Raw genomic sequence first — 12404 nt, forward strand, 5'->3', positions numbered from 1 at the left:
TGTGACCTTGTTGTCCCGGTGTGTGGTGTGTGCCTGGTCTCAGGCCTATCCGAAGATCGGAAATAATGAGCTCTGAGCTCGTTCCGTATAGGGTAACGTCTGGCTGTCTCGTCAGAGACTGCAGCAGATAAAACAGTGAAACACACACACACACACACACACACACACACACACACCAGATGGCAGTTAAGAGTTAAAATGGAGAAGGAAGACAGAAGTGAGGTGACATGGCGGGCAGAGAAAGAGAGAAGGTTGGACGAGGTCAACAGCGGTAACTTGGTGCAGAGAGAGAGAGAGAGAGAGAGAGAGAGAGAGAGTAATAAAGGTAATGAAAATAATAAAGATAAAGAAAACTGGTAATAGCAATGAAGTAACGATAATAACATAACGATAATAAGACAGGCGCTAAGGCGTGAAAGCTTCCATTGAACTCCATTTAATGTTTACACGCTGCGCACCCGTCCCGAACATGCGTTACTGTTCCATTTGGGACTATTGGAACAGAATATTGCTAAAAATTATCGAATAACCAGCTGTGCAATATGTATGCCAAGGAAAACGAGGATGAGTGAACAAATCGGGCTGGAGTATATTGCCCCCACATAATTATAGTAAACTTTTGCGAACAGGAGGAAAAAATGCTTCCTTCTGCTGCCGTTAGAGGCGCACTAACAGCAGCGAAACCAAAATATTAACATGAGTGGGGCATTCTATATAGCAGTAGTCCCGTGATATACGCTAAGAGTACATATAAAACAGAAATAAACTTAAAAAATAATAATAGATAAATACAAAGGAAGCATGGTTGAAACGGAGGAAAAGAAACGATCGAGGGATGCACAAAATAATTGCCGATTGTCACAACTGAAAAGTATAAAAAAAGGAACGAAAAAATAAACCAATAATGATAATGGTGCAGTAACTGAGGAGGAGGAGGAGTACCTTGTTGTTGTTGTTGTACCAATGATCATAGGCAATACAAAACAGTAGTTAGTGTAGTGATGACAATGGATCAAAACTATCGCGTGAAGGTAAATAAACGAATATATTTATCAGTTGACGCTGGGTAACTTGTGTCAACAAATAACCACTGAAGCACGAACCACTCGTCCAACAGGAAACAAAATCAAACCATCACGCGACCTGACCACTATTTGTTCAATTACCTTATTAAAGTTAAATATTCTTCACCTAAATTACTCCAGACAGTAAACAAGGTGTAGCTACCAACACTAACCTTTATAGGCGTAGTTTTCGTTAGAGAATGTATTGTATTTCACTTCAAATCACAAGGAAACCACAAACACCCTCTCTCCCGACTCAACACGATCTGCTGCTGCGGCGCTGCCTGCTGGCTCAGCTGCTGCGTGCAGATGGAACCGTGGTGGCCTGAGGGTCCCACTCCACTCCATGTAGTCTTCTTGATAATATATATATATATATATATATATATATATATATATATATATATATATATATATATATATATATATATATATATATTGGCCCTTACTACCGAAGGCTGTTTGCCATGAGGTATACTCTTAAATTTAAAGTATAGGGATGGAGGAAAGATTATCATTTACTGTGAATACTTCTGCCTACACTCAAGGCTGAAGGACAACAAAGGCTTAGCTGCAGCATTAAATTTCCTCACAATATCAAAGCCTCTCGAGAAAATACTAGGCAACATGCCAGCTGTATATTTCTTTTTGACCATGTTAATTTATTTTCTTTTAAAGGTTGAATAACAATACAACAGATGAGGTGTAGCCAATTCTCATATAATCATTACATCTACTTTCACATCATGTGTTTCCTTCCACAATATCCCTTTAAATGTATATATCAATGAACAGACATCATAAAAAGTGTTTATTCCCCAACACAGTATATCCTTGTCAAATACTGGTGCACTATCTTATGAACAGGTGCACTTTACATGCCAGGAAATATTGCATTTACATAATATGTACAGTACAAATAGATGTCTAAATCTAAGGAAGGCTTAGCTTTGCTTATATGGAGAACCCTTGCTAAATCTTGTTCTGTCATACTGAATAAATTAATTTGCATATTCTTCAGTCCATCCATACAACCTGAATAAGAACAATTTTTTTCTGACACAAAACTACTATCAATGTTTGGGTAATGACACATATACAAATTTACATTGTTCTGAGATTACACACAGAGTCTCAACAGATAGATTAGAAGATGCTGGATCCCCTAAGAGGCAGCCTGGACCAGTGGAGTGCTGGGTACAGCAAAGATGGTCACTGCCTTGGGGCGTGGTCGTATTGTCATGGGACGAACCTCAAAGTTTTCACTGTCAATGCTCAATTCCCTCTCTTCACCCTGGAAAAGGAAGACGATAAAAAAAAAAAAAAAAAAAAAAAATTAGTTGATCAGAAAACCATTATGGAATTTGGATGACAGGCTGTATTTTACTACACAGTTCAAAGGACCTCAAAACAGTACCTACTTACTCCACAAAATTGTAAGTGTAGTTAGGCCTGTTTTGACACTAAATCATCAGTATATTTGAGATCTAGCAGTTGAGGCAAAAAACCAGACGTGTATAAATTCATACTAAAATGGTTACTAAACAGAAGAATATCCACTTAATCAAATAAATTGGAACAACTGTAAAAAAAAAAAAAAAAAAAAAAAAAAAAAAAAAAAAGTAGAAATACACACAAAAACAAATGTGTATATCTTAAAAATCACATGCAAACTATGATTCAAAAAAGAGAAAATGCATTAAAAAATACATCTACTCTGGAAAACTAATTTGAATAAATAACTATGAGTAATTATAAGATAGCAAGTATCATAAAAAGAAACATGTATACATATATACATTACCATACATATAAACATTAACTTGAAAACTATGGATAATAATATACATATATGAATAAATGCACAAAAAAAATAATGCTTTTGAAAAATCAACTACAAAAACCAAGAATGATTATTATATGAATAAGTGAAAACATGCCTGAAGTGCATCAACTCTTTAAAGATTTGAAAACTTTGAATAATTGTGAATAAATGGAGAAAAGTATAATTGTGCACACATTCTTTTCTCCCACTCACCTGCTCATTGGTGGTGGAGGCTGTAGGAGAAATAGAGACCTGCCCAACTAGTCTCTCCTCAACATAATTCCTCACCCCACTCCATTCCCTGTTCCATCCTTCACTGATGAAATCCATAGCACCAATGTCCTCCACACCTGCCAATGAAGTGGTAAAGTTACACTCTGTTCTGTAAAGATACTTACACATGGAAAAGAGAGCAAATAGACACTTGTATTAATTTCTTCTCTTTTTATATATAAGAGGGACACTAACCTACGACTACAAGTTAGGAAAAATAAAGAACCATTGAGGTGCCAGTCCCTAACCAAATGTCAAAAAAGAAAATGACTGATAATTTGGAGAGGATGTGTCTTGAATCATGGTAGAACAGTCAAAGTACACCCAAATCAATCTGTAACTTGATCACTTATGGCCTACCTGGTTACCTTGAGTGTCCCTAGTGACTTTTTTTTTTTTTTTTTTTTTTTTATCATAAGCTAATTCCAATTCCCTTCAGACTCATCTCCCAGTGTCCCTAGTGACCGTTTATCATAAGCTAATTCCAATTCCCTTCAGACTCATCTCCCAGTGTTTCTATAGTGCTCTAAAGAAGTCATGACACAATCACTCACCTGTTCTTAAAGCAAGCGCATAAGGAGGTGTGTTGGAGGACTGTGGTGTGTTACGTGTCATCACCACAACTTCAGACGCCCTACCAAGAGAAAGATGATGTTGCTCCCCACACGATTCATTAGTGATGAGGCTGTAGTCTGGTTCATCATCCTCACTCTCTGTGTGGAAGACAGGTAGGGTCAAGGGGTGCTGGAAAACAAGTAGCAGGTGGCAATGCTGTCGGTAGTCTGTCCTCAAACATTCTTATCCAGGTTACTTTTTTACTGGGATTTTCAAAGATGTTTTCATAATTCTAGTGAGTTTATTATCTTCAGTGGAGAGAGAGAGAGAGAGAGAGAGAGAGAGAGAGAGAGAGAGAGAGAGAGAGAGAGAGAGAGAGAGAGAGAGAGAGAGAGAGAGAGAGAGAGAGAGAGAGAGAGAGAGAGAGAGAGAGAGAGAGAGAGAGATACTGATTCTGTTGTATTAAGACTAGTCCTTGCATGTTGTCCTTTCTACACAATAGAGTACAAGTAATTTCCAATATTAATAGTCCTCTATGTCCTTTTCGAGGCTGTATGATTCCATTTCACTACACTTTAGCAGAAATAGTATAACAGAAAATTCTTACACAGTACAAGACAAGAAAGAAGATGGAATACACATAACTTACTACAATCTCACAGTAAAACATGAAAAAATACGAAAACATAAGAAAATCACCCTTCTTTTGAACTACAGGTTTCGTTCTAGGAAGATAATTCATCCACCATCGTCTTTTTGGTTCTTGTGCACTGGAGTCTCCTGTCTTGACCTCCAGCTGGCTCTGGGCACGGCACCTGGAGCACCCTGAGCAAGGCAGACTGTACTCCACCTCCGCCGAACAGTCCCAGGAAAGGTCTGTGGTGGTGACAATTCAATCCAAGTCAAACAGAGGAGACAAAAGTTATTAATAATTATTCTCATTCTCTTCTCAATCCTTTCAATTACATATTCTACGCTAGCTTCCTATTACATTACTTCACTGGAGGTCCTCTTGCATCTACCCTACGACTCACATATGTTCTCTAATTCATTTGCAACAGGTGGTGAAAGTAAACCTAAGTACAGCCTTAACAAAGATCTCACCCTTATAGGAGGAGAAAACATAGGTCATGTATTTCTTGACACCAGGCCAGTACCAGTAGTTGTCTTTGCGAGTAGCAGCATCCCTGAGGGCTCCCCACACCACTTCAGAGGCAGCAAACACAGATTGTGGTGTCTCTTCCTGTCCTGCTGCCTAATGAAAGGTATTAAGTGATGAAGTGTTTATACAGTACATTACTGATCCACTACCTGCCACAAAATGCTTACCTCCAATTTTTACAGCAAAACTTAAAATAAGCTTCACTTCACATCCGAATTCTGATCAGGCCTTCACTCTGACAAGTTTGCCCACCCATGCCTTACAACAAAAAAACTGAATCAAGGATTAAATGGTGCCAACAACAAAGATGTGCTTAAATAGGCAAGGTATTAAGTCAAATAAATAAATAAACCATATCACTGCACCACAACGTACCTTATGGGGAGTAATTTCCATGACATCAAGGGGCCTTCGCAAGTCCCTCACAACAGCCATGGTAGCTTCTGCAAGGTGTATTGGCTTTGATGCTCCCATGAAGCCCCAGATGGCAGAGGCTGCAGTGTTGGTACTTCCAAGAGGCAGTATACCAATGGGGAACTTGCGTGATGCCTCTTTGTGATCAGGACGGCGAAGGAGGCCAGTCAGAACCTGTAAAGTGGTGGAGGGTGAGGAACCATTAATAGTACATATCAATATAACAATCTACACACGAAAATCATGATATACAGATTTGCAATGAAAACCTAACACTAAAATAATGATTTAAAATAAGTTACTGAATGAATACATGTGATAAATTGGCATCAGAAGATAAACTGACTCAGACCTGTAGTATAACACTGGGTAAATAATCACACACCCAGACAAACTTCAATACCTCAGCCAGGGTGCCATCCCCACCAGCTACCACCACACCGCTGGTTTTCTCCATGATGGCCATCAGGTCCCTCGCCTGGCCCTCGTGCTCCGTCCGTACCACTGCAACCTTCAGGCCAGCCAGGTGCAGCAATGGAGCACAGTACTTGTCAAACATAGCCTTGCTTTTCCTGCAGTCATGAAGACTTACTGTTAGTACTGCTGCAATAATTATTATTGATTGCTACAAAATTGAAAAGTGAATGAAATCTTTATTTATGATTTCATTGATGTTAAAAATTTCTAGGAAGTCAAGAGCATAATATACATATATACTTTGGTTCATAAATTGTCCTATCACTCACCACATCCCCATAATAACATGTGTTCCAGCTCGATTTTGTAAACTTACCTGTTCATATAGACTTTGTTATAGTCACATGCTTCAACTGAAAATCATTACTATAGCCTTTGGTGTAACAATGCATTTGCCAAAAATATCTTTTGTCTTTGAGGTAAAAAAAATTGGCAAAACTTAAAAAATATTTCATGCATTACTTGCACTGCAAATCTGGAAACATCACTCAGTCACACTGGAACACTGGCCTTCAGTTCACTTTGCTTCCTTGAAATCAGTCAAGTGCTTTCTAAAACTACTTTATAGATGAATAAGATCACATGTGTTCTTCTAACTTCCTTCCATACAGAAAATATCTAAGATCAATAAAGATCAGTGTTACAGTAAATCCTAACCTTACTCATTCTCATACATACAAAAAAGTAGCTATCTTTATGTATGTACAGTGGAGGATCTTCAGGAGATTTGAAGTTTGGTGATGTTTGGTGTGGTGAACTCACCCATCCTGTGCAGCAGGATTCAAAAGCACTGTAATGTGTCGGTCAGGTTCCCCAAGGGGCCGAGACATCTCCCCATAGCTCATGGCTTCTTCACACAGTTCTCGCATCATGTTGTTCTCCCTGTCAATAGTACCATGTTTTACAGCCATATACATATAAAGACATAGTTTGATCATCATTACTTAATTGTAACTAAAATTATGTGATAAAGGAGCTTACATAAAATTTAGCAGTTAAGAAAAAAGGAAGAAAGAACTAAGACTTAAGAAAGATTTACAGATCATAAGAAAAGAGAAGATGACAAATAAATTATTAAAAGGCCATTGAATACTATTGCTAAAAGTAACTATTTTGTAAGATAATTAATGGAAAAACCTTTTTAGTTTCACTTTGAGCATAGCTATCAACCCTTATGTTCCGGTGATCGTATATGAATGATTGCATCAGTGCATCCGTAGCAGCGGCGATCGTTCCCGTAATCAAGAATTTTCGCGTCTCATGTTTGAGCTCCACACGCGGTTTCTCGAGTCAGATGGCGAGTGGAAGTATCTGGCTTCTTTTTCCACCCGTAGTGTTGCCACTAGCTCTGTATATTTAGGGATAATGAAGCTATTCTCCCATTCTGAGGGCGACACTTGGCAACCCCAGCGACCCGCCGTGTCGAAAGCACCCTGATAAGAGCGAAGGGACGTCTCAGTTCATAACTCACTATGGAACAAGACAGATAATTTTTTATTTAGCAGTGCTTCTGAGCCTGACTACAGTGACAGTGATTATGAGGAAGAAACTGAAGAAAGCGAAGACAGCAGTAATGAAGACTCGGAAAATGATTCAGAGGATCCACCTGTTTTCTCAGACCAGAGAGAAGACAGAGATAGTGGTGATGGAGAACAGACTCCAAACATCATATTGAGAACCCAGAGTGGCTCATGGAGATGCAGGCGTGCCTCTCGTGTTCTGGGAAGACGATCAAGGGTGTGTGTGTGTGTGTGTGTGTGTGTGTGTGTGTGTGTGTGTGTGTGTGTGTGTGTGTGTGTGTGTGTGTGTGTGTGTGTGTGTGTGTGTGTGTGTGTGTGTGTGTGTGTGTGTGTGTGTTTGATCTGCTGCAGTCTCTGATGAGACAGCCAGACGTTACCCTACGGAACGAGCTCAGAGCTCATTATTTCGATCTTCAGATAGGCCTGAGACCAGGCACACACACACACGGGACAACAAGGTCACAACTCCTCGATTTACATCCCGTACCTACTCACTGCTAGGTGAACAGGGGCTACGTGAAAGGAGACACACCAAATATCTCCACCGGCTCTCTCTCTCTCATCTTGGAAGAGTTACCCTACGGAACGAGCTCAGAGCTCATTATTTCGATCTTCAGATAGGCCTGAAATTGTACAGAGAGAGAATGAGAGAGAGAGAGAGAGAGAGAGAGAGAGAGAGAGAGAGAGAGAGAGAGAGAGAGAGAGAGAGAGAGAGAGAGAGAGAGAGAGAGAGAGAGAGAGAGAGAGAGAGAGAGAGAGAGAGAGAGAGAGAGAGAGAGAGAGAGAGAGAGAGAGAGAGAGAGAGAGAGAGAGAGAGAGAGAGAGAGAGAGAGAGAGAGAGAGAGAGAGAGAGAGAGAGAGAGAGAGAGAGAGAGAGAGAGAGAGAGAGATGATACCTACATGTTATTTGCTTGAAACTTGATATGAAAAGGAGTGAAAGAATACACTCTCTCTCTCTCTCTCTCTCTCTCTCTCTCTCATTGGAAGTGTACAATTTCTCTTCCAAGATGAGAGAGAGAGAGAGAGAGAGAGAGAGAGAGTGTGTGTGTGTTTGCGCGGTGTCATCGCTCACCGAGCTGTTTCTGCTTGACGGATCACACAGCAGGCGGAGGAGGAATCCTTGATAAGGCAATAACTAAACTTTCAGAGGTCACATCGAGCTAGAAAGTACATCATTGTATTCAGAATAACAAAGAGCAAATAATTATTAGTATTCAAACAGTCTTCTGACAATTTCTAGGTTTACCATTTTTACCTGTCATGGGATATTGGAAAATAGTTTAATCACCAGAACATAAGGGTTAAAGTAAGTATATTAATAACATTTATCAGATTATGCTAACAGAATCAACCACAACATAATCTTAAGCAATACTCACTTGTACTTCTCATGTGCATAGTTCAGGCCAGCACCAAGCACGGCAGAGAAGAATACTGTCTTCTTCTTGTGCCTTCTCAGGGCCTGGAAGATTCTAATCAGCCTTGCCATGCCAACTCACTTCAGCTCTTCCTTGCTTCTACAACTTCAATATTTTCTTTCTATTGATTCTGTTCATAGTACACTATCACTTTGAAATGAACAGGAAATATTTTTCTCAGATGTTATGGGAGATAACTGGAATAAAATCAGTTAATGTATTGTTAGCAGACAGTTAAATGAAAGCCTAAAGTTAGCATAACATTTCTTACAGGTCTGGTATTTTCTAATTTAGAAAAATATGCACACTCTGACAGTAAGTAATAAGAAATACATATGTCATTACACTATTCTGATGCCTAAAATACAAAATTGATGCTCTTGACCATCACAAAGCCATAATTGTTGTGTTTTCTAATAATACCATATTCTTAACTGGCACTGTCATAATATACATGTCCCTCCAGCTCTTCTCATTTCCCGGCTCCCCCTTCACAGCTCTTTCACGCAGCTGATTTGACATCACATGTATGAAGCCACGCTATTGGTCAACAAGGGACAGAGAAAGAAAAGAGATAATAAAATGGAGGAAATGGGATTAAAATGGGAAATTGAAAGAAAATAGATAATGAATGAAGGAAATGGAAATAAAACATGATAGAAAGAAAATGGATAATGGAGGAAATGGGAATAAAACAAGATAGGAAGAAAATGGATCATGAATAGAGGAATAGGAGGATATTAGAACATTGCTATATTCACTGTTTGATCTGCTGCAGTCTCTGACGAGACAGCCAGACGTTACCCTACAGAACGAGCTCAGAGCTCATTGATTCCGATCTTCGGATAGGCCTGAGACCAGGCACACACCACACACCGGGACAACAAGGTCACAACTCCTCGATTTACATCCCGTACCTACTCTGCTAGGTGAACAGGGACTACACGTGAAAGGAGACACACCCAAATATCTCCACCCAGCCGGGGAATCGAACCCCGGTCATCTGGCTTGTGAAGCCAGCGCTCTAACCACTGAGCTACTAGGCCGTGTGTGTGTTCACATTTCCCCATTTATAATTTCTTTCCCTTGTTGACCAAAAGTGTGACTTTATACATGTGACATTAAATTAGCTGTGTGAAAGAGCTTCGAAAGAAGAGCCGGGAAACGAGGAGCGCGGGAGGGACGTGTATATAAGGACATTGCCCTTAACTGCTGGTGGGCTTCCCAAACCCCAACCAACCAAGGAGGGGGTCCACTGAACCGCACACCGCTGATACACCAGTGCAGGTTATCATGAATGTAAAAAGCAAATACGGCAATAAAATGTATCGACTGGGAAGTGTATCTAGCATTACAGCTGAGAAAAAAAAAAAAAAACTTTGCTGCCTGCATACCAGTTTTGGTAAACCTGAAGAATGAGAACTTCTTCCTTCTTCCAAGAGAGGGAGTTGATGGGGAAAGGAAAGGCCTCATTCTGCTGTTTTACCATCACGGTATTTACAATAGGGTTAAATCACCTGATCACCTGGAAAGTCACGTTGCAATGGTATCGCCTGTCTGCTGATGAGCAAGCAGCAAGTTGTTAGCACACCGCGCCCTCGGTCCGGCAGATGTTTGCATGTTTCCAACGGTGTGCTGTAACTTCTTTTGCTCTTCCTAATTTTTCAACCTATAAATCACACAAAACAAAATAATATTACAAAAGATAATATATATATATATATATATATATATATATATATATATATATATATATATACAACAAATGACATACAACATACATATACACACTTTCAAGACACAAACCAAGGAATAAAGAATTCTTGACACTATCCATTCCAAGCCAGACACGAAAAAAACAACCGAATAACGACGGTTCACTCTAGGTAGTTACCATCATCGTGAATCACGATACAGTGTTCCCTCGTTTATTGCGGGGGATGCGTTCTGTATACCCACCCGCGAAAGGTGAAATCCGCGAAGTAGGGACGCTATATATACTTCGCTATATACGTAACATTTTAAACCTTTTTAAACCTCCCCACAATATTATGAACCCTTCCTGCCACTCAGGGCCGGCCCTAGCCATTTTGGTGCCATAGGCGAAATTACTCCTTGGTCCTCCCCCTCCCGACAAGGCCAATTAGGTGACAGCTGTCCGGCGGCGCCCCTACAGCAGATGGCGCCCTAGGCGACCGCCTATATTGCCTATGACAAAGGGCTGGCCCTGCTACCACTGTATAAACCTTCCCCACACTTATCAACCGTTCCCTCTTCTGTACCCCTCCCCACACTCTTATAAACATTTTTGTAGGCTTACCATATGCGCACGGTTTTATTGGACGTAAATGAGGAACACTTAGTAATATTGACACAGGAATCATGAAAACTATAAGTATTAATACTGAGACGAATATGATGAAAATAAGGAAGTATTGACACGAAAATGAAGACTGCGTAATGTTGATTCAAACAGGAGGTAGTAGACACCTACCGAAACGATAATTTACTTCCAGAGAGGTCTAATAGCACTAGTTCAGGGGGTGCTGTGAACCTTCCAATAAAGCTAGTTGTGATCTTACTGAACGTTTCCGTTTGTCTCACAGCTCAAGGAGTCAGTCACACCCTGCCTTCTAATGACAACTCTCCTACTTCCCTCAAAACTACATGCGCTTACCACACACACACACCCTTCACTTAAAATTCAAAACTGAAAAATGGTTACTCCAAACCCAGCCTCGGTGTCCCCTTCTGGAGAGGGGACCAGAAATGCCCCCAAGTCAGACTGCTCTCTTGACAACGACCCCAAATTTCTTGAAACCTCCCTTACCTTTTTCTACATTAACTTTTGCAACATTCGCGGTCTTAGGTCTTATTTTCAATCTGTGGAACACCACCTCTCCTCTACTAAACCTCATCTTCTTTTCCTCACCATAACACGTACGTACAGCTGTCTGAGGCAACTGCCAGTAGCCCCTTCTCCGTTCCCTCCTACTTTCTCTATTCTCATTTTGTTCCAAAGCTGGATGTTGTGTCTATGTGTGCAACAACTTAACTTGCTGAGTCTTGGTCATCCTCTCCTAGAGATTTCAGTGAAACTTTTGTTGTCACATTAGACATATAAAAAGCTTTTGATAGTCTTGCATAAAGCTTTGATTTCCAAACAGCCCTCCTACAGTTTCTATCCTTCTCTCTGTAATTTTATCCCAAGTGTCCTTTCTGACCATTCTATTGCTGCTGTAGTAGATGGCCACTGTTCTCCTAAATATATTAATAGTGGTGTTCCTCAGGGTTCTGTCCTGTCATTCACTCTCTGTTGTTCATTAATGATCTTAACCAAACTTCTCGCTGTATCCACTCCTACGCTGATGATAGCACCCTACATCTTCCCACGCCCTTTCAAAGACGTTCAACCCTTCAGGAAATCAACAGATTACGCAGGGGCGCCACAGAACGCCTAACTTATGATCTTTCTAAGATTTATGATTAGGGCAGAGAAAATCTAATAGTTTTCAATGCCTCGAAAATTAAATTCTTCCTTCTATCAACTGGAGATAACCTTTCAGACAACTATTGCTTCTTCTTCAATGACACTCAACAGTCTCCCTCTTCCACATTGAATATCTTCGGTCTGTCCTTTACTCATAATCTTTTTCTCTCCCTCCCAACTGCTAGCTCTGTACAAGGGCCTTATCC

General features: G+C 40.2%; 1 protein-coding gene across 2 annotated transcripts; it reads right to left on the reverse strand.

Annotated features, from left to right (window-relative positions):
* Window positions 1-1763: 1763 nt before the first annotated feature.
* On the reverse strand, window positions 1764-10377 carry LOC123498575 (acylglycerol kinase, mitochondrial-like). 2 transcript variants are annotated; one of them, XM_045245825.1, is made up of 10 exons: window positions 10234-10377; window positions 8670-8905; window positions 6533-6652; window positions 5697-5865; window positions 5255-5467; window positions 4822-4972; window positions 4417-4593; window positions 3717-3875; window positions 3103-3239; window positions 1764-2358 (listed from the first exon to the last, which is right to left on the reverse strand). In XM_045245825.1, exons 2-10 carry the CDS (start codon window positions 8777-8779, stop codon window positions 2230-2232), a joined length of 1365 nt encoding a protein of 454 aa, XP_045101760.1. In that variant the 5' UTR covers window positions 8780-8905; window positions 10234-10377; the 3' UTR covers window positions 1764-2229. The 2 variants fall into 2 exon arrangements, with proteins under 2 accessions (XP_045101760.1, XP_045101761.1); XM_045245826.1 differs by having other exon boundaries at window positions 10226-10369.
* Window positions 10378-12404: the final 2027 nt, after the last annotated feature.

The sequence above is a fragment of the Portunus trituberculatus genome, chromosome 48, assembly GCF_017591435.1.
Source record: "Portunus trituberculatus isolate SZX2019 chromosome 48, ASM1759143v1, whole genome shotgun sequence".
NCBI lineage: Eukaryota > Metazoa > Arthropoda > Malacostraca > Decapoda > Portunidae > Portunus > Portunus trituberculatus.